This window comes from Micromys minutus, assembly GCF_963924665.1.
Source record: "Micromys minutus genome assembly, chromosome: 17".
Classification (NCBI taxonomy): Eukaryota; Metazoa; Chordata; class Mammalia; order Rodentia; family Muridae; genus Micromys; species Micromys minutus.
In genome coordinates, this window is record NC_137952.1 from 18,312,907 (window position 1) to 18,338,451 (window position 25,545).

Here is a 25,545-nt window from a genome sequence, read left to right on the forward strand (position 1 = left end):
ATATTATTGGCTTGAGATCTTGTTGTTTTTGTATTTTCTAAAGTACAGGTTCTTAAAGCTATCAATTTCCCTCTAAGCACACTGTTAGCTGCATCATAAACATATTTTTAAAACACTTAATTGTTTTGATGGACCAACTTAGTGAAAATTTGCTGTACTTTTTTTTTTTTTTTTTTTTTTGGTCAGGAAACAGTTTTTTTTGCAGTTTTCTATTTCCCAGCATGGTTGCTGATATTTTGAATAGAAAAGGCTTTTCTTAAAAAGCAGAATTCCTTGGCTTTATTTAGATAACAGAGAAAGGCTCTATTTTAGAGCTGAAAGATATTTTTCATGGTATAATCTAAAACTTAGTTTTGTTTCATGTCCTCTGAGAAGAGAAGGTGCCCAGATGATGTGGGTCCTCCTTCAAGGCTGTTTCCTTCCTCTCTAGTCTATATTTTTACTTAGCATTTTTTTAAAGTCTGGAAACAAAGCTTATGTCCTTTAAGTAGAAGTCAACTAATAGGGAAAGCTTCCATGCTAAGCCCTTTCTCTTGTCATGCTTTTTCATAATTTAGCAGGATTATCACCAACTCCACGTGACAAGTGACATCATTGCTATAATGAGAATTCTAAGCAGCACACTGGATCAAAGCCCATCTGTGTGCCTGCTCCCACACTTGACAAAACAAATTCCAAATTCATTCAGCATGCCAGTGCCATTTAGTCACTGTGACATATCCCAAATTTTGGACTCTGTGCAAAAACCAGTCTGTGCCCACAAAATTAATCATGGAACATATTTTATGACGTTTGACAACAACTTAAAAGGTTCTCATCTCTGGCAGGTGGCTTCGCCTGTCTGCAAGTGTGTGCATGATATATTCTGAACAATATTCATTGTGTAACTGAAAATACTTTGTGAAGGACACACACCCTGGAGAGACCCCCCCAGAGTAAGTCCAAACAATCCTAAATTCTTACTCAGAGACACATCAGTCAGACTTGTGAAGGAAGTACGATGGCCCCAGGTACTCACAGAAAGCCAAAGAAAAGACAACAGCTCATGTGCCAGGAGATGCTGAGAACATTGGCACATTTGCCAGTGTTGGCAGGATCAAGAGTTTGAGATGGCTAATTTAAGCGACAAGATCCTGGCAAACAGATTTATTTAGGGCAAGGGTGCGTCAGGAGGATGCCAGAAAAATACATCAAGCTGTGCCTTATATGTACTTCAGAGGGATGATGAAACAATTGACATTAAAAAGTGAACTCTTACACTTTAACATAATCTGAAATCCATCAAACAAGAGAAGCAGGCTTTACTTTCAATATCTGGAACTCTGAGTGAGAGTTGAGTTCTATAATAAAAATTTCCCTTCAAAAGGGGAAGAGTCTATATACAGGTTTAATTGATTAGGCAAAGCACTGCAATATATTAATTATGATTTCTGCTTGTTTAAAGACAAGGTCTGATGTAGGTTGTCCAAGGTAGCCTCAAACTCAATACATAACCATGAATAACCAAATTCTGATTGTCCTGCTTTTAACCTCAAGTGTGGAGATTAAGGGAATGAGACAACACACTTGGTTTATGTCACATTGGGAAGCCAGGACTTCTTGCCTGGGAGGCAAACTGAGCTACATTCCCAGCACACTTAATTCATTTTAAATGCTATTTTACAGTTGACCATGTCATTTGCATTACATAACGGAAGATATTTGCCCAAGGTTTTACTTTTATAAGGAGTGAATACCATATAAACCCTATTGGAGAAAAAAAAGGAACTTGAAAATTTAATTACACTATCAAAAATTCTTTTCAATTTGGTTTTTATACAGTAGTGCCTATCTCTGCACAGATCAACAGGCAATAAAGTAGTAAACCATTAGAATCTCTTGTTTTATACTATTTTCATTCTCCCTCTTTCCACAGAGATTCTCCTACCCCAGGTTTATCTACTGACTCCCCGGTGGTTTGCTAATGGGATTAAAATCTCTTTAAAAAAAAAAGTTTTATGAGCTTGGCAGTCTACTTAGGATGCATTTGTTACTCAAAACTAAATTTGCATAATTTAGCTTTCCCTAGATTTGCCTAGACGCAGACTTTCCTTCTTTCTAATTTTAAAGTTCCCTTTCACCTCTAAGGGAAGAAGTTACAGGGAAAGGCCAGAGAAGAGGATCCCTTCCTTGATTAGGTGTGCTGAGGGGCTTCACAGCCTAGCAGAGGCATGAGAGTTAAAGCTATTCTCATTCAGGCTGGGAATTGCCTCTGAGACACTGACCCTTGTGTTCTGTGAACCTGTTCTCTCCAGATCCCCCACCCCCCTGCCAACTCTGACGAAGCTGCCCATTACAGAAGGGATCTTTCTTTACACAATAGAATAGTTCTCTTTTTTGCTATGTTGGGGACAAGTGAGTGGCTGGTTTGTCAGCTTGAATCATATGTTTCCCTCTCAGAAGCAGCTCCTAAAACTCTTCTTTACCTATACTTCAAATACTTTAAAACTAATTTTAAAATCAACTGACATGCTGCCCTTTATACAAGAATATTCTTTTGATGATTATAGTAATTCCCTTGATGATTTGCCTCTGTGCTTGTAGAGAAAAATAATTTTAGTTGGAAAAGGTCCTTGAAATAATCTTTTGAACCTCAAGTAGAGTTCACTGAGTCAGTCTGGCTATGTCAGAACCCCTGGGAATTTTGAAAATGTTAATTCTCAGTACTTACACAATAATAAATTCATACATAGGAAAAATGTATATTACTAGAGACTTTCCTGGAGATTTTGATTTATTAAATTCCCAAAATTTTAAGGAATATATATGTAAATGTTTATATTAGTTGCTATATCGTATGTATCAAGTAGTTTTCACTTGTTGTCATGTATTCGCCAGCGTTCTTGATAAATGAGGAAACATCCCAAGACCACACAGAGCCAGGTAGCGGTGGTGCATGAATATGTTTAATCCCAGCACTTGGGAGGCAGAGGCAAGAGAATTTCTGAGTTCAAGGCCAGCCTGGTCTACAGAGTGAGTTCTAGGACAGCCAGGGCTACACAGATAAACCCTGTCTCAAAAAACAAAACTAAACAAACAAAATCACGACTACACAATTCCATAATAATCCAGCTTTGACTGGAAAACAGAGCCACTATAATTTTGGGGTGATATATCTACAGATAGGAAGTTTCCCCCAAGTATTATATGTAATGTTATATGTAATGTTAAGGTGTGCCAAATACATTGCCTGCAATGCACTGGTCATATTAAGATGTTCTGCTCACAGACTTAACCCTGTGTCATCAACCTTACCTCTGTCACAGTTAACTGAACTAGGTTCAAAGGTGGGAAATCCACTGACCTCCTATAGCTGAATGGGACACAAACACCAAATAATGCAATTTTATAAATATATCAATTGGAAAAAAAATCTAATCTTTAAATCTTCCAAACCTTTGTGTTTCTTTTTTTTTTTTTTTTTCTTTGTTTACTGGGATTGGGAAGGGAGTGTTACCACAGTATCTGTGTGGGGCTCAGAAACAACTATTGGGAGTTAGTTCTTCCCTTAAACTGTACATTTCAGGGACTGAACTCGGGTCTTCAGACTTGGCAGCAAGCACCTTTGTGCCACCTACCCACCACCATCTTATTGTCCCTATTGTCTGTGCTTATTAAGCATTCAAATAGTGTTTGTAATGTAAGTCTCTTACACCTTTCCATAAAAATCTGTAACCAAGAGTTGATATTTCAAATTGAAAATACGAGACTAACACAACTTATATCCCAAAATAAAATATATTGTTTCACCTTATTTAATATTATTTCTTTTGCCTTTCATTTTATTAAAATACATGTAGTCAGGTTTGTGGTGGCATGTGATTGTGTTCCTAGCACGGTGAAGACTCAGAAGGGATTAACGTTGCTTTTTGAGATTTGAAGATTTGTTTTATGTGTATGACTGCTCTGCTTACAAGTATGTATTCACACCATATGCATGCCTGAGGCCCACAGATGTCAAGAGAGTCTCAGATTCTCTGGAATGGAAAAAAAGTTTACCTTTTACTCCATTGTTCTGCCTCATTATGTCTTAATAAACCTTTATAAGCAAACTGCCATCCAGTTTCAGGGGATCCTCTTGCTCACAGTACAACTTGAAATGACCAAGTGCCCAAGGCTGTATCATCCACAAACACCAGGGTAGTTTCTGGGACTTATTTCCTGTAGAATTTTCCCCTGAGCAATAAAGAGTACATTCTTACTGAACTTTTCCTCAATTCACACACTGACTGGACTTGAATTTTCTGAAAGCATTTCAGTTCAGAGACCAGAACAAAAATTAAGATTGCTCTTCAATTTCTTTACCCACCTTGATTTTGAGCTCACAAAGCTCTAACTGAGGTCTGATTTCATCTCTGGATCCAGTTGTGCCTGGGAGTTACCCAACTTGAGGTTCTGGCAGTTGGGTTTCATGATTTCTATGCTATAAATGACTATGTCTTCATGATGAAGGAAAATTGCTGGAGGTAAACTGGGATCCTGACACATTCCATCTGAGCTCTCTGTGAGCTCAGACCCGGTCATCAGCTGCATCCCCACTTTGGAGCGGGGCCTGCTGCTGCTCAGAGGCCACAACCTTTTTCCTAAACACTTCAGAAAATGCCAGTGGTTGATCTTAAGTATCCATTTGACTAGGCTAAAAGATGCTCAGGTCCAGGAGTGATATAGCACAGGCCTTTGATCCCAATAGTCTGGAGACAGAGGCAAGTGGGTCTCTGTAAGGTGGAGGTAAGCCTGGTCTACATAGCAAATTACAGAACAGCCAGGACTGTATCTAACAATAACAAAAAGACGGCCGATAGCCGATGAGACATTATTTTTGGATGGCCCAGGGGTGTTTCTGAAAGAGGTTATATTTGTTTGATAAATCAATGAAAGGTCACCATTAGAAATGTGAGTAAGCATCATCCAATGCACCCTTTGATGGCCTACATATGACAAAAGAACATTCGAAAGCAGCCTTCTCTCTTGTTAAGCTGGGCAAATACACCTTCTGCCTTTAGACCAGTGGTTCGGATCATGAGATCTCCAAACACAGATGAGGACTAAGAACATGAACTCTGTTTTGTTTTTTTTTTAAACCTTTGACTTTGCACTGAAACTATTACCATCTTGTTCCCCATGTTTCCATCTTTCATGAAGATACCTTATCTTTCGTGATCACTTGAAGCAATCTTCCACAGTAAGATGTTCTATGCATGTGCACATGAGTGTACACGTTTTATAAGCTCTGTGTCTCTAGTGATACTAATAAAACAAGCATTCTAGGATCATCCTAACGTACATTGGCTCTGTTTTCTGAGGGCTGGACTGGAAGACCAGGTACATTTGAGACAACTGCTCTGCCACTGAGCTACATCAGCAATTTAACTTCCTAATTCTGATGGGGGCACGTTTTCTAGCTGCTTTAGAGAAATTATGTTTGAAAAGTAGTTTTTAAATAATTTATAGTTTTAGTATAAAATTGGAGATTAACACAGCATGTCAGACATGCTAGACAAATGTTCAATCACTGAGCTATACTATGGCCCTAAAACATCTTTTAGTGACTTCACTTGTGATAATTTCATCAGCTTATAGGTTGGTTCCTTCCCTTAAAAAAGGAAAAAACCAACCAAACAAACAAAAAACACATGCAGTCGAGAATCATAGTGCAGTGGTAGTAGCACACTGCCTATGTGACTTAGGCTGAGGTCATAGTGAATTACAGTAGGCCTCTGATCCAATAGGACTGGTCTTCTAAGAAAATGCTCAGTTGAAAAGAATAGCAAGAATGTCATGTGACTATGAAAACAAAGGCTGGGTAACACAAGTCAGAAACACCAGAGACTTCCAGGAAACTGCTAGAAAGCCAGGAAGAAATAAGGAAAGGTTCCTTTAGATTAGGAATGAACATAGTACTTTCATTCCTGACTTCTAGCTTTCAGAAATGAGAGACAAATATCTGCTGTTTCAAGACATTCCACTTGTTATACTTTGTTATGGAAGCTCTAGAAAACGAGGAAAGAATCCTAGTTGGAGAATTAATTTTCTATAAGTTTTATAGCTTGCAGTCCTTCCAGTTCTCTTAATGAAAAGAAAGTGCATCCCCTTACAATTCCTAATCTTCAGAAGGTGATCTTTTATTCTCTAGAAAGCTTTATGGTCTTCTAGTTAAGCCTAGAATTCCGGAATTATGTGTTCATAATCAAAGACATGAAAAAAGACTACTCCGAAGGAGCGGAAGATAGGAGATGTGGCTCAGTCGTTTAAAATTTGTGTAGCTTGTACAAGTCTGCAGGCTTGATTCTCTGGAAAAGTAAGTAATGTGTAACCCCAGCTCGTAAGAATAGTTCTTGTCAGCAAAGAAAACCTAGGCAATTTGTATGGAGAATGAGGACGCTTGAAGACTATAACCCAATGGTGGAATTCAATTAGCTCTACCTAATAATAACATGTAGAAAACTAAAGTTCAATGGAAAGAGTGCATCATCTACAACCAGTTATTAAAACAATCCTGTCGTGGGGATGTTAAGAAATTAACACGTACCATGGTCTTTGCTACCCACATCCAAGTTTCAAAAATATTATTTCACTTAGTGACTAAAAAAGATTTGGGTCCACAAGGTTTTCAAGAGCAGCCCTGTGCGGATCTGGAGATGATACTGAGCTAGGAGTACTGGCTCCTCTTCCAGGGAACCTGGGGTTAGATTCCCAACGCCTACAGGGCAAGTAACAACCATGTCTAACTCCAGTTCCAGGAGAATAGATGCCCTCTTGTGGCCTCTACGGTCACCAGGCATGTAAACGTGCAGATATACATGTAGGCAAAACACATAAAAATTCTTACAATGTACAAAATGTACCCATAAAAAAAATCTATGCTTTGAACTTCATTCACAGATTTTGAATTGCCTAATTAAAAGCGATTCTTTGTGGTATATCAAAGACTCTTCTCTCTCAATTACTTTGTATTTTTCCATCTTTCTGCTCAAACTGATTTCTGGGGAAATTCAAACTGCAGATCTTTAAAATTAAATCAAGCTAGGATATTAAGACTAATTATGCGCCTCGGACATGAGGAAACCAGCCTAAACGATCAGCGTACAAATCCAAGGTCAGAGGCTGCCGTCGGTTAAGTAAGGCCTGGAACTAACGATATGGCTTCTCCGAGACAGGGGACAGTGGAGGTATCTTTTCAACCTCAGGTTGTTGGAAGTGGACGAGCACAGATGGAGGAACAGAGGCCACCCCTCGACCACACAGCGTCCACCGTTACCGCTCTGCGTAGTTAACCGCGTCCTTCTAGCTCTCGCGTTAGGACCGTCCTCGCTCTTCCGGTTTCTCGGCCGGGTGCCCCGCGGCCCCTCTGTCGTCATTTCCTGTGGGTCTGCACTGCCGAAGAGAAGATGGCGGCGCTGGGAGAACCTGTCCGGCTAGAGAGGGGTGAGTGCCGCGGGTCTCGGGGCCGCGGTGGGTGGGGCGGGTCGAGACTACGAACCGCTTTGCCTGCCGGCCGGAGCGAAGACAAAGTGACCGGTGCGCGGATACCTGGAATCCCTCCTCCCTCGGCCTCCGCGGTGGGCGCTGCTCGCGGGTGGCGCTGGTGGCGTTTGAAAGATCGCCAGACCCGACCATTCACGCTGACGGTGGGCACAGCTTGGTTCAGCGACCTGCCCACGGCAATAGGCTCAGGCACTCCCAGGGTGCGAATTGCACACGCGGCTTTCAGCTTCATAAACCCTAAAAGCAAGGGCCACACCCGCAGTTTGGGACTGTCTACTACTGTGCACGAACAGATAAGTGTGGCCTCTTGGCCCCTCGTTCTTATACTTGGACACAGGCACATTCCCGTGGAAATTCCCTCGCCCCCCACTTACAACTCAGACTCCATCATTACTTTGACCACAACCTCCGGGCTTTGAGTTGCTAGTTCTTAGCTTTCCCACCCCCGCAGCTACAGAGAATGCTTTTAAAAAAAAAATCTAACTGATTTGATCTTGGGAAGGAGATTACATAACTAAGTGGGGTACTGGTTTGATTTTAAGTCACTTTTAAGTACGATGTTAGTCCTTACTTTATAAACCCTACAATTGGAAGCCTGGTTGGGTGATTGCTTCTTAGAGAAAAGAGTCAAGACAAATAAACCCTATTCAAGAGAAGCCTGTGAAAATACTAGGGTCCAGTTGCCGTTTTCCAAGATTGTACTCTGTTCTGCCCAAGTTAAATTTTCGACAACTAGAACAAGCGTTTTACAATTGGTAGTCATAGCAATCAGGAAGTACCAGTTAAGCATTTTGAGTACTGTTGACAAGCAAAGCCTGCCATGAAGTTTGACACCGCTTTGCATACATTAGTATTCATAATTATAGTCTCAGTATTGTCCAAGAAGGAAAGAATTTTAAAACTTGTGTATGTGTCATGCCCCACTCACTGTTCCGATTAGTTTAGCTTTTTATTGTAGGAATTGTGAAAGTCTTCCCCCCTCCCCCTTCCTTTTAAATGAATGAGCTTGTTTCTGACAGGGTAGCTTGGGAAAGACTAAGGTCTTCAGCTGTGTGATTTTCCTTGAGTACTACAGTGTCAGTGTGCTCTGTAAATAGGAGCAAATCTGTTGGTGTTCACCGGGAGAGTTGGAAGATTCTAACAAGATGGCGGCGCTCTTTTGTAGTTTTAAATGAAACACAAAATGTGGATCTTTACCCTCTGACATTTGCTGTTTGTTGTTAGGAAGTTTGCAGTTAGACAGTAGAAAGTTCAAAATATTGGTAATACTAGTTGGTTTTTGCCAGTTAGTAGAATAAGCAAATCAGTTAGGATCAAGTCTGATTCTGATTGAGAATTCTAACAGTCCCAACTTATTCTCAAGAGTTCCACAGTACAGTTCCACAGTAAAATACCAGTACATATGACCAAGTTTCTGTTTTGCTTCTAATTATCAAAGCATAGTTTACTGGTGCACAAATTTATTGAGCATATATTTGGCATAGAGTTTTTAACTCATTTCTAGGTGTTGATTAGCTGGTCTCCCTTTCTCTACCCTCTCCTATTCTCTTGCCTTCCCTTTCCTTCTCTCCACCATGTTGTACTGAGTTGAGAGCCGTGTACAGACTAGGGGAGCACCCTACCTCTGAGTTTTCCCAGCCCTGTATGTAGGATTTTAATGTGGATAGAGTGTATTGTAACTTTGTAAATCAACAATTGGTGAAACAACATTTATTAGCCATTCTGGTGGTGGGAAATCAGAGCAAAGATAGTTTGATTAGTAGCAGTTTAAGCTTTTATTATTTAAAACTGAATCAACTTTTTTTTTAAAGCTTCTCTACAAAAGTTTATTTGGACTTGTTCATAAGCAAATGCAAAGTCCTAACTAAGTCTGTGAAGTAAATGTCTGGTTCTTCAGTGTAGCATGAAATCAAAAGTTCCTCCACTTAAGTCAAAAGTATGTAAGGGTTAGAATATATAGGATGGTATATAAATGATTTGGAACACAAAGGTATCCTGGCCTTTGGCAGTAAGTGAACATAATTAAATTTACTGAAATGTCTGTTAATGAGCAGTAGTGATACACTGAGGCTGGGGTACAGAAAGCCTTGAGGAAAAAAATCAGCACAGATGCTGTGATTAATAGTGTTATAACATGAATCTGAGTTTCCTAAAATTTTTTGTCATTGAACACATTTTTTACATTCCCAGTAAACAGTTATCTAATATGCTAAATTTGTGTGTGTGATTCTTTAATTTTTTTTTTTAAATTTGTATGTGTTGAGAGCCCAGGGGGTGGAGTGAGCAGAAGAGGGTATCAGGTAGTTATGAGATAGATGTCCAAGTAGGTGCTGAGATTCAGGAAGTCCTGAATCTCTTTAGCCCCTAATGCTTTACTATTTCTTCAATTAATCCATACCAATGAGACATAACATATGTGCTTGTGAGGATTTTTATTTTCTTTTTCCCATATGAGAAAGGCACTATTATTGGTGTTTTACAGACCATATAGCCAACTAGGAAACTTATCTGAGATCACCCATAAGTATTAGGACTAGGTTGATAAGGCTATGTTTCTTTTCCTTTTCCTTTCTGTTTTATAAACCCTATCTGGACATGTCTGAATTGAGCTGCATTCCATGTGTTACTGAGTAATCTGCACACTTCCCTTCAGGAAGTCAACAGTGATAACACTAGCACATACTCTCTTGGTTTTTGTTTTCTTTGGTGTTTTGTTTTGTTGGCTGCTTTGGTTATAAATAAGATGATTAGTTAAATTTTTATTGACTAAATAATTCTTGGTAATACTGTTAGCTTTTCTTATCTAATCTAAAAAAAAAATTTTCCCCTCTACCATTCTTCTTCTTTGGAGAATTGGAGGGGGGGGGGTTGGTTGTTTTGCTTTGTTTTTGAAGCAGTATTGAAGCCTGAACTGACCTTTAACAGCTAATGATCATTCTGCCTCAGCCTCTGAAAGGAAGATTATTCATATTGGGGACCACACCTGACTAGCCTTTGAATTATCTTAGCTGCTATGACACTCTAAAGGAATGAAGAGATTCCTTAGCAAGAGTAATCATTTGTGTTTTATTTCCTGTAGATATCTGCAGAGCAATTGAATTGTTGGAGAAATTACAGAGGAGTGGAGAGGTACCACCGCAGAAACTTCAGGCTTTACAAAGAGTCCTTCAGAGTGAGTTCTGCAATGCTGTGAGAGAGGTAAGTTAGCATAATCTATACGTCTGCAAATTTTGAATTACGTAGCTACAGTAATAAACTGAAATTTGGATTCTGGTAGAGAGTAAACCAGACATGGTGGTGCACACCAGTAATCACAGTACTCAGGAAGCTGAGGCAGGAGAAATTCCATGAATTACATATAGGCCAGCTTGGACTGCATAGTTATAGACCAATCTGCCTATAATAAAAAAGAATGTGAGTGAAGGAAGAAAACATTAGAACTGTTATATATTCTCTCTCTGTCTCTCTCTCTCTCTCTCTCTCTCTTTCTCTCTCTCCCTCTCTCCTCTCTCTGCCTCTCTCTCTCTCCCTCCCTCCCTTCCTCTCATTTGTTTTTCTTTGGAATTTTGAACTGGGGTTATAGTTCAGTGTTTTTCTAACATACATAAAATCTTAGGTTTATTCCCTCCCAAAAGAATTTTCTTTGAAATTTCTAATAGAAAAGCATTACATTTTGTAAAGACTGATAATTGTTTTTGGGAAATGTTAACATATTTGTTAACTTTGCAGAGAACTCAAACATAAATATGGTCCAAAATTCAAATATGGTGAAAACCTTGTGTTTTGCAGGTCTATGAACATGTTTATGAGACTGTGGACATCAGTAGCAGCCCCGAAGTGAGAGCTAATGCAACTGCAAAGGTAAAGGGATTGTCACTTATCAAAATCTGGAACTAAAATGGGCCAGGAGGAGGTGAAGTGCCTGCTTTGTAACCCACAGGATCCCCAGCTCCTAGTACTAGGAGTGGAGAGGTGGATATTCTAGGGCCTTACTGGCCAGCAAGTCAACACACATGTATCCATACACACAGGCTGTGTGTGTAGTGTGTACAATATAGAAGTCATAGATTAAATAAAGATTTAACATGCAGTTAATAGAGTCATTGTAAGCTTTGAAAGTTAGCATGTCTTTCAACCTATACTATGTTTGTCAGATATTGAGAAATTGTGCTTTATTTGCTTTAGGAAGACATTTTGTGATACTGTTTAGATAATACATTGAAAGTGCAATAGTATGTATATTATGTCTGATATGATTGTATTCAGAGCACTCTACAGATTTGTGATTATAACATTAATTTCATAATCTGTGAGAATGACTTTCTTGTTGAAGAGGAAGCATCAGAGTTAAACTACTTTCCTTGCAGCACATAGCAGTAAGTGAATGGTAGTTCTAGGGACTGTGATAAACCCTCACATTACTCTTGGACTTTCCCTTGACTTTGGCCCTGCACATAGGGGACATTGTTGGATCTAGGCTACCTCCTCAGAGACATAGATGGCATATTTGTGTGATTTCTTGTACCAACTTAGTTTTCCTCAGATAACCTGAGACATTGAGGCAAGTGTATACCACATGTGCTTAAGCGTTATCATTACCACTTAGTAGAAGGCTATTATTGCTAATTACTGGTCCACAAAGGGAATTACTAGAGTCTTCATTAAATACAAGTACTAAGTGTATAAGTTTTCTTTGTCAAAGTCCCTAAATCCATAGAACTTTTGGGCTTGGGACCACAGTGTGTGAGTATAGTTCAGTTACAGAGCTTGCCTAGCATGCACAAGGCTTTAAGTTCCATCCCCAGCACCACATAAAACCATATGTGGTAACATACCTATAATCCCATCATTTGGGAAGTCGAGGGACAGACATTTAAGGTTATTCTTGGCTTCTTAACATGTTTGGAGCCAGCCTGGGCTAAATGAGCCCTGTGTTTAGAAGGAAAAGAAAAACATTTTTTGAAGTTTTGACAGTGTCTCTGCAACCCCAGCACATGTGGCTGAGGCATGGAGGCAAAGAGTTTAAAGCTAAGCCTGTGGTGCAGAACTGGGTGCTTGCTCCACCCTACCCCAAAAGGAAATTGGCTTGTCTCTGACTTGTGTAGTTCTTGGAGTTGCAAAGCTTGTGAGCCTTAACTCTGTAAAATGGGGCCTTTTTTTTTCAGTACTCCAGAGATAGAAATTGGTGCTGAGTAAAGAATCAGTGTCTGTCTTTCTCTTTCTCTCTCTCTCTTTTTTCTCTTATATTTTTGATTGCAAACCCAGCCTTTAAAGGCTGAGCCATTTCTCCAACCTTCCTTCTCTTTTCTCATTCTTGTTTTCCATCCAGCATCCATAATGAAAATGGGGCCTTTAAAAGCGAAAGGAAACAGAATGTAAACCCCTGTTAGAATATAATTAGACATAGTAACTATATTTTATCTTTTTCTTTTCAGTTGTAACTAGATACTTAACTGAAGCAACAAAAAGCATTCTAGTGGTTTCTTGATATTTTAATTATTTACTATGTGGTTCAAACACTATAGCAGCCACAGTTACTTGATGTAGGAACACATTTATGTAGGTAGGTTGTGTCCTGCCCCAAAGGAACCAGTCTATCATCTGCTTTGAAGTGCAGGACTGTTGGCATTCTCACGGAGAGCTCCCCCTCTAAGTATCTACACATCTGTCTGCTTGACAAGCCTTGACCATCCCTGTGTGTGTGCAGCAGCATATTTCTGAGATCTGCAGGAGCTAGTAGTGATCTGAAGCTTACATTCTACATAATCTGAGTATTGTTTTCATTTATCTCTTACAAGCTGTTTGACTTAGCCCCAGTGAAGTAGTGGCAGCTCACACATGAGAATCTATGTTCCTCAAAAAGGCTTTTATAGGCTAGGAATATGGAGCAGTCACAGCCTTAGCATATCTGAGCCTCTGGATTCAAACCCAGTATCTCGAAACTAAGTTATATTCTTCCATGTATGCATTTCTCTTTCAGGCTACTGTTGCTGCCTTTGCTGCCAGTGAAGGACATTCTCACCCCCGAGTTGTTGAGCTACCCAAGACAGAAGAGGGTCTTGGATTCAATATCATGGGAGGCAAAGAACAAAACTCACCAATTTATATATCACGGATAATTCCAGGTGGAATTGCTGACAGACATGGAGGCCTCAAACGAGGAGATCAGCTACTTTCTGTTAATGGAGTGGTAAAGATAAATTTTCCATTTGCTATTGCAGTAATGTGTTGTAGCCACTTGGGGGTGCACTGGAACAATCAAATCAGAGGATAAAAGGGGGAAAACTTCTGAGATTGATTTTTAAAATGCCTTGAGAAAAGCCCAGGCGATATTGCTCAGCCTGGTGCCATGTGACTGCTTTGACTTTTGTGATGATAGTGGAGCTTTTGTTGAGCGGAAAATCAAACTCAGTCTCATGGGTGTTCTAGGCAACTTCTTACAATGAGTCCCATCCCCAGCCAGTACTTTTTAACGCAGTTTCAGTGTGTCTGTAAGCACTCCAGGTTAAGGTGCAGTGCTGTATACCTGTGTACGAAGTCAGAAATAGACTCTCTTTGTTTACAATGATAATTACTTGATTTACTCCTGACCTGGTATAGTAATAAGGCATGAGTATTGCTGTCTTTGTTATTCTTAGAGTGTACACAAATGTGTCTCATAAGATTTCACATTGATTAAGTGGTAGAGTAAGAGTTTATTATAGTGCTGAAATGATGTAACGTTGCCAATTTTTACTTATTGTGTATTAATATTTCGCAGGTTAGATTACTTGGAAACCCAAATGTCAGTTGTTTGTCTTATGTATTTCTTTTCAGAGTGTTGAAGGAGAGCACCATGAGAAAGCAGTAGAGCTGCTGAAAGCAGCCCAAGGGAAGGTTAAACTGGTCGTCCGGTACACACCGAAGGTCTTGGAAGAAATGGAGTCCCGCTTTGAGAAAATGAGATCAGCAAAACGCAGACAACAGACCTAATCATTTAGAAACTTTATGTTCTTTTGCTTTTAGCTAGGAAAGTTTTACCTGTGACCTCCTGATGGTCTTGATGCCAGTGATTGTAAAACACCAGAAACTTCCGTGAACTCCTCTTGCCATTTTATAAATGCCTGTTTCAGCGTCACTTAGGGTTGTAGAGAAGCACACACTGATGAGGGCAGTTCTGTCCTGCTGTTTTTACAGGCCTTTTTCAAACACAGATTTTGTCATAAAGTTGTTATAGATTTTTAATAATGCTTTTTTAATATTAAAATGTACTTTTACATTCTTAATCTTTTTTTAAAAAGAACTTTTCTTTATTTGGCGACTTATTTACAAATAACAGATCTCCAATATTTTCTTTTGCTTACTGCAATTTCTTTGTGAAATTTCATTTTTCCAAGAACTTAAACGTAGCAGCGGTCTTGCTTGTGGCAGTTTGTCACACCGTGAGTGTTAGCATCTCTGCTGACTCTGTACTTGGATCATGACATATAATATCTGTAGTCAGCGGTAAATCACAGCTACCATGGAACCTTTTTATTTAAACCGTATACTGAATTCCTTTATACTGATTTATAAAGGTACGTTTTAAGCACTGAAGCAATCATTGCTAAAATATGTATTTCATAATCTCTGAGCAGCGAGTGGAGAGGATGTAATTTGATTGTTACCATTACCAATTAAATCCTTTATTTATATTTAACAGTATGTCATAAATTATACATGCAAAAAGCTCAGATTTCAACTTTTTAAATTTGTATGCTATTCATTTGTATTTAAATCTGTTTCTCATATTTGGTTCTTTGATGCCTAGAGATGAGTCAGTCGGTGCTGGTGAGAGTGGAATGAGACAAGGTAATAACGTCATCTGTGGAGCCTGAAGCCAGACACTCGCACTGGGCTAGCTTCCGCGCCGACTGCAGCTAGGAAGGGCAGGAAGGGTTTGTTTAAGATACAGAAGCAGGCGGTTTCAGAAGTCTCACATTGAGGCGGGGCTCAGAATGATCTACATCTTGATTCAAATAGCGATAAGAATTTGGGACAGTGCTTTTTACCATTTGTCCACTGGATGTCACTGTTTTCCTAAAAGGCGGCTGTTGATACATGATTGTGACGATGGTCTTCTAAAAGCTGAAATCAAAGTGATTATTTCAGTCACATATGATAGGAACGTTTGCAAAGGTCTTAAGTGATGATATTAAAAAGAAACAGATGGGTTGAAAATGTAGGAATTTGTCATAATTACGACTATTACCTTATTTTTTTAAAGTGGGCATTTTGTAACATTCCTTCAGGAAGAATGGAAGTGTGTATGTTTTTCTGCATGTATGTGATCACTGTGAGTCTCACAAGATGACTAAAGTTCAGTGATTTTCAGAGTAAGTCAGTCAACATGTTATTTATCATTTAGGAATTGAACACTGGATTGTGCATGGTTGAATGTCTTTAGTCCAGTACAACATGTGCTTGATATTGATAGGATCATGCCGAATTGTATATTTTCAAAATTAGATCATGTGTTTTTAAAATGTTGAGACCAAAGTAGTATAGAAGAGTATGACGTATTTTAATTTAATTGTAAAATTATTAGAGGTATTTGTTTTAAAACTCTATATTAAAGAAACGTGTTGGTGCACATCGAACAGTACCGTTATCATGCCCGTATTTCTGCACCCGGGTAAGTAAACCCCAAGGAACCTGTCTCAGCATAGGTACTGTGTACAGTTGCTCCTGAGGACACAGCAGCGTCTTTTGTGAGTACAGCCTCCTGGTTCATGTTTCAGCTGTTGCAGAATTTCAGCCAGGTTATTTTTTTCCCTTAAGTACATTGAAAAACCTTTTTCTTCTTCTTCTTCAGTAACTCACAGTCTGTTCTTTGTGCGTGGGCTGGCACGATTTATAATTCTTAAAATAAAAACAATTTAAAGGAGCCAAATACATAGCTTTTCTTGGTACTGTTGAGCATGGGTAGTGATAGTTTGCTTTCATTGATGCGATTCTTCAGTCTCAGAATGTTAGATACTGACCATAGGAAAAGTCACTGGCAAGTGTACAGTAGTCTTTGTGTACTAAGGAAGTGATCGAATTTTAATTTACTAAATGGATGATTTGTGAATAAAACTAGGCAGTAAATATATAAAGGGTATTTGTTTGACTTGTAACTTACAAATGTAAATTTCTCTTAGCCCCCGTTTTCTGTTTATTTTCTTAAACATTTCAAAATGAGTTGATTTGGTGAGTCTTGACCTTAAGTGCATGTTAGAATACCCTGCAGGTTGTAAGACTCACCTTGGTCCCTTCCCATACAGCCAATTCAAAGTCATTTCTTTATGATTGAAATTTCCTATGACAGATTCATTGCACACTGAGGCTTCAGAAGCACTAGCTCATGGACTTTCCGATTATACTGGACTCTTTTTGAAAGTATATTTAATCTGAAGCTACTTAATGATTGATTCTGTTTCTTAGTATCTCCGTATAGATTTAGGAGGTATTTGGCATCCCCTTTCTCTACATAGCTCTGGCTGTCCTGGAACTCTTTCTGTACACCATGCTGGCTTCCTTTTGTTTTTCTTTTTATCGTTCTTTAAGAAGTAAGACCTACCAGTAATTCAGTTGTAAAGTCTTAGTGGTTTCTCCTTCTGTCCCCTTTCCCTTTAAAGAAAAACAACAGGTTATTATTTGAAAGCATGCTTAAGTATTGCCGATGTGAAAACACTGTGGGAATGAGTATGCTGTCTAGAGATGGCGCCTGTCCCATTACTGTACCACTACATGGATGGCGTCCTGCTCTTTAGGGTCTCACGTTTTAAGATCATCTTCCTGTTATAAAAGTTTAAGGCATTTTGCTCAAGTACTTTGTTTACAATTAAAATGAATAGAATTTAATATAAGATAAGGTTATGGCTTACCGGGAAAGCATCAGCATGACTTGGTATAGACTTAGAAGAGTATGTGTGATTATACTGTGGAATGATTTATTGATATATAAGGACTCTAGTCATTGTACCTCCTGGATACGTGTCTGTGCATTTTCTAACAGTTCACTATCTGCTCTGGCAACGTCTCCTTTTGTAGTTTCACTCTCCAAAACTTATGAGTAGTGTTTCTTTCAAAGGTTGTTGAAGTGATAATAGTTACAGAATGGGAAAAGTCATTTGATTATTAATTTTCAATAAGTTTTAAACTAATTTGTAACTGGACGTGGTTTTTAAAAATATTGGCAAAGATTTGATACACTTGTACTCTTTTTAGTTTGAGAAAATAATTTGGAATGTGAAACAGTTCTTTTTCAATAGATGAATCATTTAGCAATTAAATTTGATCCTAAGGCTTATTTGAAATATATTTGTATGAGTCATGCTTGTCCTTTGCATTTGACAAAACTGATACAATTACTAGTAGATGTATTTCTGAACGCTGTGTGTAAAATAACCGTTACATAGAGTAAAAAGCAAAATCCACGGTGGGTCCTGAAATGAAACTTCAGATTTCTGTATTTCGTTTGCCTTTCATAAAATATAACTAAACAAAACGTTGTCTTCTGTTCTTTCAAGAGGCAGTGTGACATGACTGGCAGCAGAGACTGGTACCCACCTGCCCTCTTGAAATCCGCCTTGCCATCCCTACTGCCCTGGACGGGTGCTTCTCTGTCCTCTGCCGCCTGTGCGCTTGCGCCGTCTGTCTCTGAAGCCCAGGCTGCCTGCATGGACTGCTTTTGTGTCCCCACATACTAAGTAGCTGTAGGACCCTATTAGCAAAAAAAGTAGTTGGTGTGACGAGATGGCTCATCAAGGAAAGACAAATGCCGGCTTAACTACCTGAACTCAAGCCCCTGGGCTTGAAAGGAGAGAGCCTCTCTTGCAAGTTGTATTCTGACCAGTTTTTATGGACAAATCAACATGCAAGATGAAGCTTGAAACTGCCAACTTTTACAGTTAGTGTCATTTTTGAGGGGTGAGGCCATACTCAGAATGAAATTTGTTGGAAAGTAAGTTCAGTGCTTGCTAGGTGAGAAGGCAGCTTGTAAGGAGAGTGACTTAGCTCTAGCTTTGTAGACAGTGTTGCATTGAAGGTACAGACATGGGGTAGAGGTGGGCAGAGTGAGGTAGAGTACCTACCTACCTGTCACATTTGATGTCCTGGATTTGATCCCCAGAAATGCACCCCTCAAAATTGTCTTTAAAAAAAAAATATGCCAGACAGCCAGGATACAACAAAACCATCTGTGAGGTCTTTTGAAAAATGTATTCTGGAAACATGAAAATTATATTTTTGGCTTTTAAAATATATAAATAATACATACTTTTATTATATGTTATATAAATACTTAAATATTTCTAAGGCCAAAAATATGATATGCAATATATATATGCCTAGAGTTTACCTTCGTGTTTTAACAGTGTAGTTAGAGTGTCTTATATACCCTTCAAAAAAGTTCTGGAATCCTAATCCCCAACCTTACATTGAATTAGGTCTGTCTGGAAGTGATCAAGTTAGTGGGGGAAATTCAAGGTAGCTCAGATCCTCAACAGGGAGTTTGAACCCAGACAACACCACAGAGGTGGGATCTAGGAGCTTCATGTTCCTAGAGGTGGCCGTTTTGTCAGCAGGTCCACAGCAGAGGCAAAGATGATAGTGTGCACAGCACCCTCAAGATGCAGAAACAGCTGTCTTCTTAACATTTGTTCATCCAACTCATAATAATTCCTGCAGTACACTTTTGTGAACAAAAATTCACACACTGGTGGCATTATTCAGAGTGGCTTCTTCCATGTGCAATAAAGATTCCAGCAGAACTCTGTAAGATGATGAGAGTCCTGACATGTGAGAGCAAGAACCTTGCTGATTCCCTTTCTCTGTGGTGGAGATAACCTTAGACACTTGCAGCAGTGTAGCAAAGCTTGTTCTCAGAGTGGTCAGCATGGCTTAATCTTCTCAGTTAAAGGGCTAGAGCTGGCATTGTCTTCAGTTTGAAGGAAGGCTCTGCATCTACAGCAGCCCTTTAGCTGAAGTAACGAGTTTGTCTTTGGCCAGAGGTACATTGACTGTGCAGGTCCCCTAGATCCATCTGCCTTTTGAAAAGCCTTGGTTCAACCAGAACTATATTGCAGTGTCTTCAAGTCTCTGCTATGCTGAAAGCAAAGCCTAAGGGGTCCTGCATAATCCAAGGCTGCAGTCCTCCACTGTTACTACACACTCCACGTTTTGGGCTGGGTTGTCTGTTCTAAAGTAGCCTTTTTTTTTTTTTTTTTTTTGTAGCCTAGGCTGACCTTTAGTTTATTGCAAGGGATTACTGCACGGGCCACCATGCCTGGCTGGAATTCACATTCCTGTTAAAGCACTGGTAAACCTATATATACTTTAAGCTTGAAAGGGAAACGGCCTTCAAAATCAGCCAGGCTTCTGTGGACCACCGCCTTCACACAGAGATAAGGGCCTGTTCTTCCAGACTTGCCAGTCAGATCCTCACTGCAGATTCTCACTGGAGTGCTCCCTGCAGAAAGAACACCAAGGCCACCACTAAGGTAGAATTCCAATCCAGTAGCTAGGCAAAGGAACACAGAAATGGTTTTGTTTGTTTTAGTAAAAAGTAGAACATCTAGAGACAAAACAGACACTTTCTGCAGAGCAAGTTGAACTTTGTCCATACTATTCAAATATTCTGGCACTGAGCTGTCTCCAGTAAAATGTAGTGCCAAGTCTTTGTTATAGACATAGGTAGATATGGAGCTTTAAAATGTAACGATTATTTCATAATACAAACATTTCCTTTGAGTGATGAAGATAAGGAGGCAGTAACACTTTTCTTGTTGGTTGGCTCTTGTTTGTGAAATTGAGATCGTACAGGCTGGGAGTAGTACCCACAAAAATGTGTAATCTTGTATGCAATTGAAAATACAGACATTTACCGGGAAGGATGTCACTTATAAAAAAAAAAAAAGTCCTATCATTTGAACATTAGGGCCCCTCAGGCCCTTGCGATTTCCAGTCTTAGTATAATAGAAATGTAGGCAGAATAGTGGAAACCCTCCCCCATCTTTTTGGCCTGTTCTTAGTAAGCATATAAGCTGTGGTTCATAATGTTACACTATCTGCTTCCTTTCATGATGCCCGTAGATGAGATAGCTAAGGAAACTGAGGTGTGGAAAGATTAATTTGATCTAAACCATGGCTGGTAGTTAAAGATTAACATTTGTAATGTCTGTTGCTGTACTTCCTGCCAGTTTTGGTATCCCTTATGAAAACATTGTAGAATAAAGAGTTAATAAAAATTGTTTTTCATATCAAATTAAATATCAGTGTAATGTGTACGTTTTAATCTGCACCACCTTCTGTAAATAAGGAGCCAACTTAGTCACAATTTAGGAATGGCGGTCTCTAATTTTACCACAAGGAGGCACCAAAGCGCCACTTTCTATAAATGAGCTAGTCACCAACTTAAGGGGATGGCGGTCTCTGATTTAACCACTAGGTGGCACCAAAGCACTGTTGTTTCTATTGTAGAATTTAGTTCTTACAAACTAAAGAAGTTTGTCCCTAGAAATGTGCTAAGATTGAAAATGATTTTTTTTTAAGATAAGTTTTTTCAAATGTAGACAAGAACTCTTCCTAATAATACCCTAAAAGTAAGCAAACCTATAGGAAATTTCAATGGAAGTGGATGTCTGTGGTCTTGATGGAGATGTATAAACAGTTTTATAACTGAACAGTGTTAACTGCAAAACACGTTATCTTTGCCTTTGAGTGTATTTATCCAAGTTCCATGAAGGTAGAAGAACCATTTAGAACTGCCCACATCTTTTAAATAAGCCAAAGGCCATCTGGGGGGTTAGGATTAATTTGCTTTCATGACATTAAATTTGTCCAGCATCTTTTATTTTCTATAAAAATTAGAGATAAAAATAAAACCAGTTATAGAGGGGAAAGAGCAGTTGACCTGGGTATTAACTGGCTGTCCTGGTGATGAAGTATGCAGCTTTGAGTTATATAGTTACCCTCTGGGGATGCTTTCTCAGTGTGGTGAAAGAATTTTGTTTGCTCTTTAGTTGAGGATCTCTCTGTGTTGCCTCACTCTTACATGTGTGGACTAAAAGTGGTGTTTCTGTCTCGGCCTCAGAGTAGCTGGGACAACCGGCTCTTTCCACCAAGGCTAATCTTAGCTGTTAAAGTCTTTGCTTTGTGGTTCTGGGATTCAGTGCCTGAATTGAGTGGTTTTAAGCTGTGACCTCTCTGTGTCTCATGTACTTTTTCTGTGATCTGAAAGCATTAGCACGAGGCAACATAAGACAACATAAGACACAGAGCATCCTAGACATTGGTACTTAAAAGTGGGCTGTCCTACCTGTGCATGTGTGAATATATTAACTCTGTATGTCCAGGGCTGGAGAGATAGCACTGACTACTCTTCTAGAGGTCCTGATGTCAATTCCCAGCAACCACATGGTGGCTCACAACCATCTGTAATGGGGATCTGATGTCCTCCTGTGGTGTGTCTGAAGACTGTGACACTGTACTCACATACATGAAAGAAAGAGAGAGTTATGTTCAGAACCTGTCCAGGAATCATGGAGATGCAGTTGGGTCCCTAAGCCTTAGGGAAAGGATTGAACTGGTATTACGTTCCTTACACCCCTGAGTTCCTAAACTCCATAAATAAAATTAGATTGCAAGTGGTTTGATTGAATAGAGGGACTTACATGTCACACCTTAAATTCCAAAGCTGTCCAGAAAATGCAGCTCTTGACTCTAAGGAGATCATTCTAATAGAGACATTTGGTGGCCTCTTTCCCTCCAGGCCAGTGTTGCTTTATGGACTGATCCCAGGACTAAGATATGAAAGGTAGACCTGTCACTGGGATGAATTTGGGCTCCCCTCATGAAGGATTTTGTTTGGAGACACGCATGTCCTTACTTAGAGTTTATAGGACTACACTGCACTCCAAGACTCTTCTCCTTTAGTTCTCAAGTCTTTTTCATTCCATCTCTTCCTTGCCTGGGACCAGACCAAACAGGACCTCAGCACCCAGACTTGGCCTGCTTCTGTGCACTCCTCTGCTTGCACCATTCTCTAACAGAAGGCCATGATTTGGGGAAGAGGTTTCATCGGGATCAGGAACTTTTAAACACTGACAATCCAGGGTCCATCTCTGACCCAGTCTAATGAAACCAATGGAGTTCTCTGAATTCTATTTTCAAAATCTCCCTAAGTGATTTTTGTGTAGAGAAAGCTCTATCAATAAAACTCTTCTGTCCTTAGAGTCGATCCTGAGGAGTAGACACTTAGTGGGTCCTCCTAAAGGAAGGTGGAGCCAGAGAGGGGCCTCAGAAAGTAAAGGGACATCTTTAATACCTTGGCCCAAGTTTGATCCCAGAGACTCGCACAGTGTACAGAGTCTGACCATCTGTTCTCAGTCTCCCACTTTACACATAGCACAGCATGCCCATGTATGTACACACACACACACACACACAAACCTATGAATACATAAATTAATAAATCTTTAAAGGATTCTAAAATTATTCAGTAAATAATAACACATTATTTTAGACTCAAAAGAGTAAACAAAGAAAGCTGTTGTAATGGTTCCCTACCAGTTCAGAATCTCTCATTTTCCAGTTTCATAAGAATTTTAGCTTTCTCTGTTTTTTTTCAAAGTGACTTTTATATGGTTTAATAGTCAGCATGACCTAGGAGGGGAGGGGCAGCAGGAAAGATAAATTGTACGGTGTTTGGCCAAACAGAGGGAATGGTCAGAGTCAGCCCTGGTTGAGAGACACCGATAAGAAAAGGAACACGGAAGTACTTTTTCATGCACATACACAAAAGCAAAAGGCTTTAAACTCTTTGAGGAACTGGGGATCACGCACTGAGCCATGGCTCCCAAGAAATGCATCCTGAAACATCCTAATATTCCATAGCATTGACTAAATCCTCAGTCCTCGTGGTGGTGTGTTTGCTTTGTCCATGGAGAAGGGGAAGGTTTGGTTTTGTTTTTTCACTTTACCATTTTCCAAAGAGCTCAGAATACTATTTATTCTTGGTAATGTGCTTTTTTAAAGAAGTTACCCTGGACTAGAGAGTTGGCTGAGCAGTTAAGAGCTCTTGCTGTACTTGCTAAGGACCCATGTCCAGTTCCCAGCACCTACATGGTGGCTTACAACCATCCGTAACTCCAGTTCCAGGGGATCCAATGTGATTAGATCACCAGGGGAACCAAGCAGGCAAAATACACGTACAGATAAATAAATCACCTGAGGAAAATTCATTGCATCCAGATGTTTTATTTCCAAAGTTAAAGACATGTTTAAAGACTTTAGGAGGATGAGGATGGTTATTATCCATCGTCATCATCATCATGACATCATCGTTGTCATCACTGGTCGATGTCGTTGTTAGGAGCCAGGACTCAGATGTACCCAGCACGCACTCTACCTCTGAGCCACAGACTCCAACCCTTGTGCATGATTTAAAAAAAAAAATATTATCCAGGTTAGGAAAAGAAAGGTGATCATAGAATATGACGTCCTCCCTCTAATTCCTATTGAGATTTTCTGCTCAGGGAAGTTTCCCCTTTTCTAGATTTCTTCCCATACATGTTCATGTGGAGAAGGAAAGGCGTAATAGGGCATTTCTCTGCTTTACCATCAACACATCACCCCAAAAGCTGCTTTGTGTGTGTGTGTGTGTGTGTGTGTGTGTGTGTGTGTGCTTCACATGTACTTCTATAAAATAACTGCCCCATGCTAAAGTCTCTCTCAAGCCTTGAAAGCATCTCTGGAATTCTGAATGTCCCCAGTTTAGACTACCAAGATGGAGCAGCAGGTACAGGTTCTGACGAGTGGGGCCGAGGAGTTGAGTTCTGGCCCACATAGTGGAAGGAGAGACCCGAATCCCACAAGTTGTCTTCCACACATACCCAGTAGTATAGCACACGTATGTCACTCAGCCACAAAATGAAAATTTTAAATTAAAGAAAATACTCTTTAAAAGGAGAAAAAAAAATAAGGAAGAGGAGGGAAAGGAAGGAAAAAATAAGGAAGGTGGGGGGAGGAGGAGAGAGAAGAGAAAGAAGAAAGGAAGGAAGGAAGGAAGGAAGGAAAGAAAGAAAAAAGAAAGAACACCCCAATTCAATGACAAAACGGTTTTCATTTTGGTCTTAATGGGACCTCATGACCAGGTGATACATGCCCTGATTTCCTCCCTTTTGTTCTTTTCTTAATGCCTAGGTTCTTTGGCACATAATTTTGGTTTATGTTTTTCACCACTAGCTTATAAACTCTAGGCCTGGGACCTGCGTGTGTTTCCTGTACAATTCAGCTCTTCCCTGGAGGCTCATTCTCTTCATGGGTTGGAACTGAAGGGAAAGGTGGGGGAAAGATCAGATTTACAAAGGTTTAGGGATTTAGGTATAAGTAGGGGGATGTTTCTGATTGTGATCTGAATGTTTTGGAATTTGGTGTCACTGTGGGTCTTAGAAAGAGTAAAAGGCTGTGTTACCTGGAGTTGTCCAGCCAGGTGAGATTAAGTGACTGAGGGTTACAGAAAGGGCTGGCTCCCAGAATGGCCTTCAGCCAGCCCTGCCAGCACTCCACGGCCAGCCTGCACATCCTCAGCCACATGCCTCCCGAAGGCAGCATTTACTGACACCAGCCAGGCCCAGCCATTGCTCCACACCTATGAAGCATGTGACCAGATGTATCTACATGTGGGGTTCATAAGACGCTTTCAATTTGTCGATAATCTCAAATCGTGGAGGCTGTTTTAAATCATCTTGTCAAATTAGACACAATTTTCTATTCTTAGTAATAGTACTCCAAGGACACCGAAATCATAAGATGAAAGGATGAGCCTGCTAGCGCAGCTGACGTCAGGCGTGACGGCACTGCATGCTTTGGGACCTTGATGTGGGAGCACTTCCACTCCAAAGCCCCACATACAAACACGGAACCCAGAACATGCCAACATGGAACAGAGCACTGAAACCCATCGCTATTAATGATACGAATAATGATTTTCTTGCAGCTTTAACTGCTAGAGCAAGT

General features: G+C 39.8%; 1 protein-coding gene across 1 annotated transcript; it reads left to right on the plus strand.

Annotated features, from left to right (window-relative positions):
* Positions 1 to 7,416: 7,416 nt before the first annotated feature.
* Positions 7,417 to 18,142, plus strand: LIN7C (lin-7 homolog C, crumbs cell polarity complex component). Its single transcript, XM_080931509.1, has 5 exons — positions 7,417 to 7,464; positions 10,604 to 10,722; positions 11,314 to 11,385; positions 13,505 to 13,714; positions 14,341 to 18,142. Exons 1-5 carry the CDS (start codon positions 7,428 to 7,430, stop codon positions 14,494 to 14,496), a joined length of 594 nt encoding a protein of 197 aa, XP_080787635.1. The 5' UTR covers positions 7,417 to 7,427; the 3' UTR covers positions 14,497 to 18,142.
* The last annotated feature ends 7,403 nt before the right edge of the window (positions 18,143 to 25,545 follow it).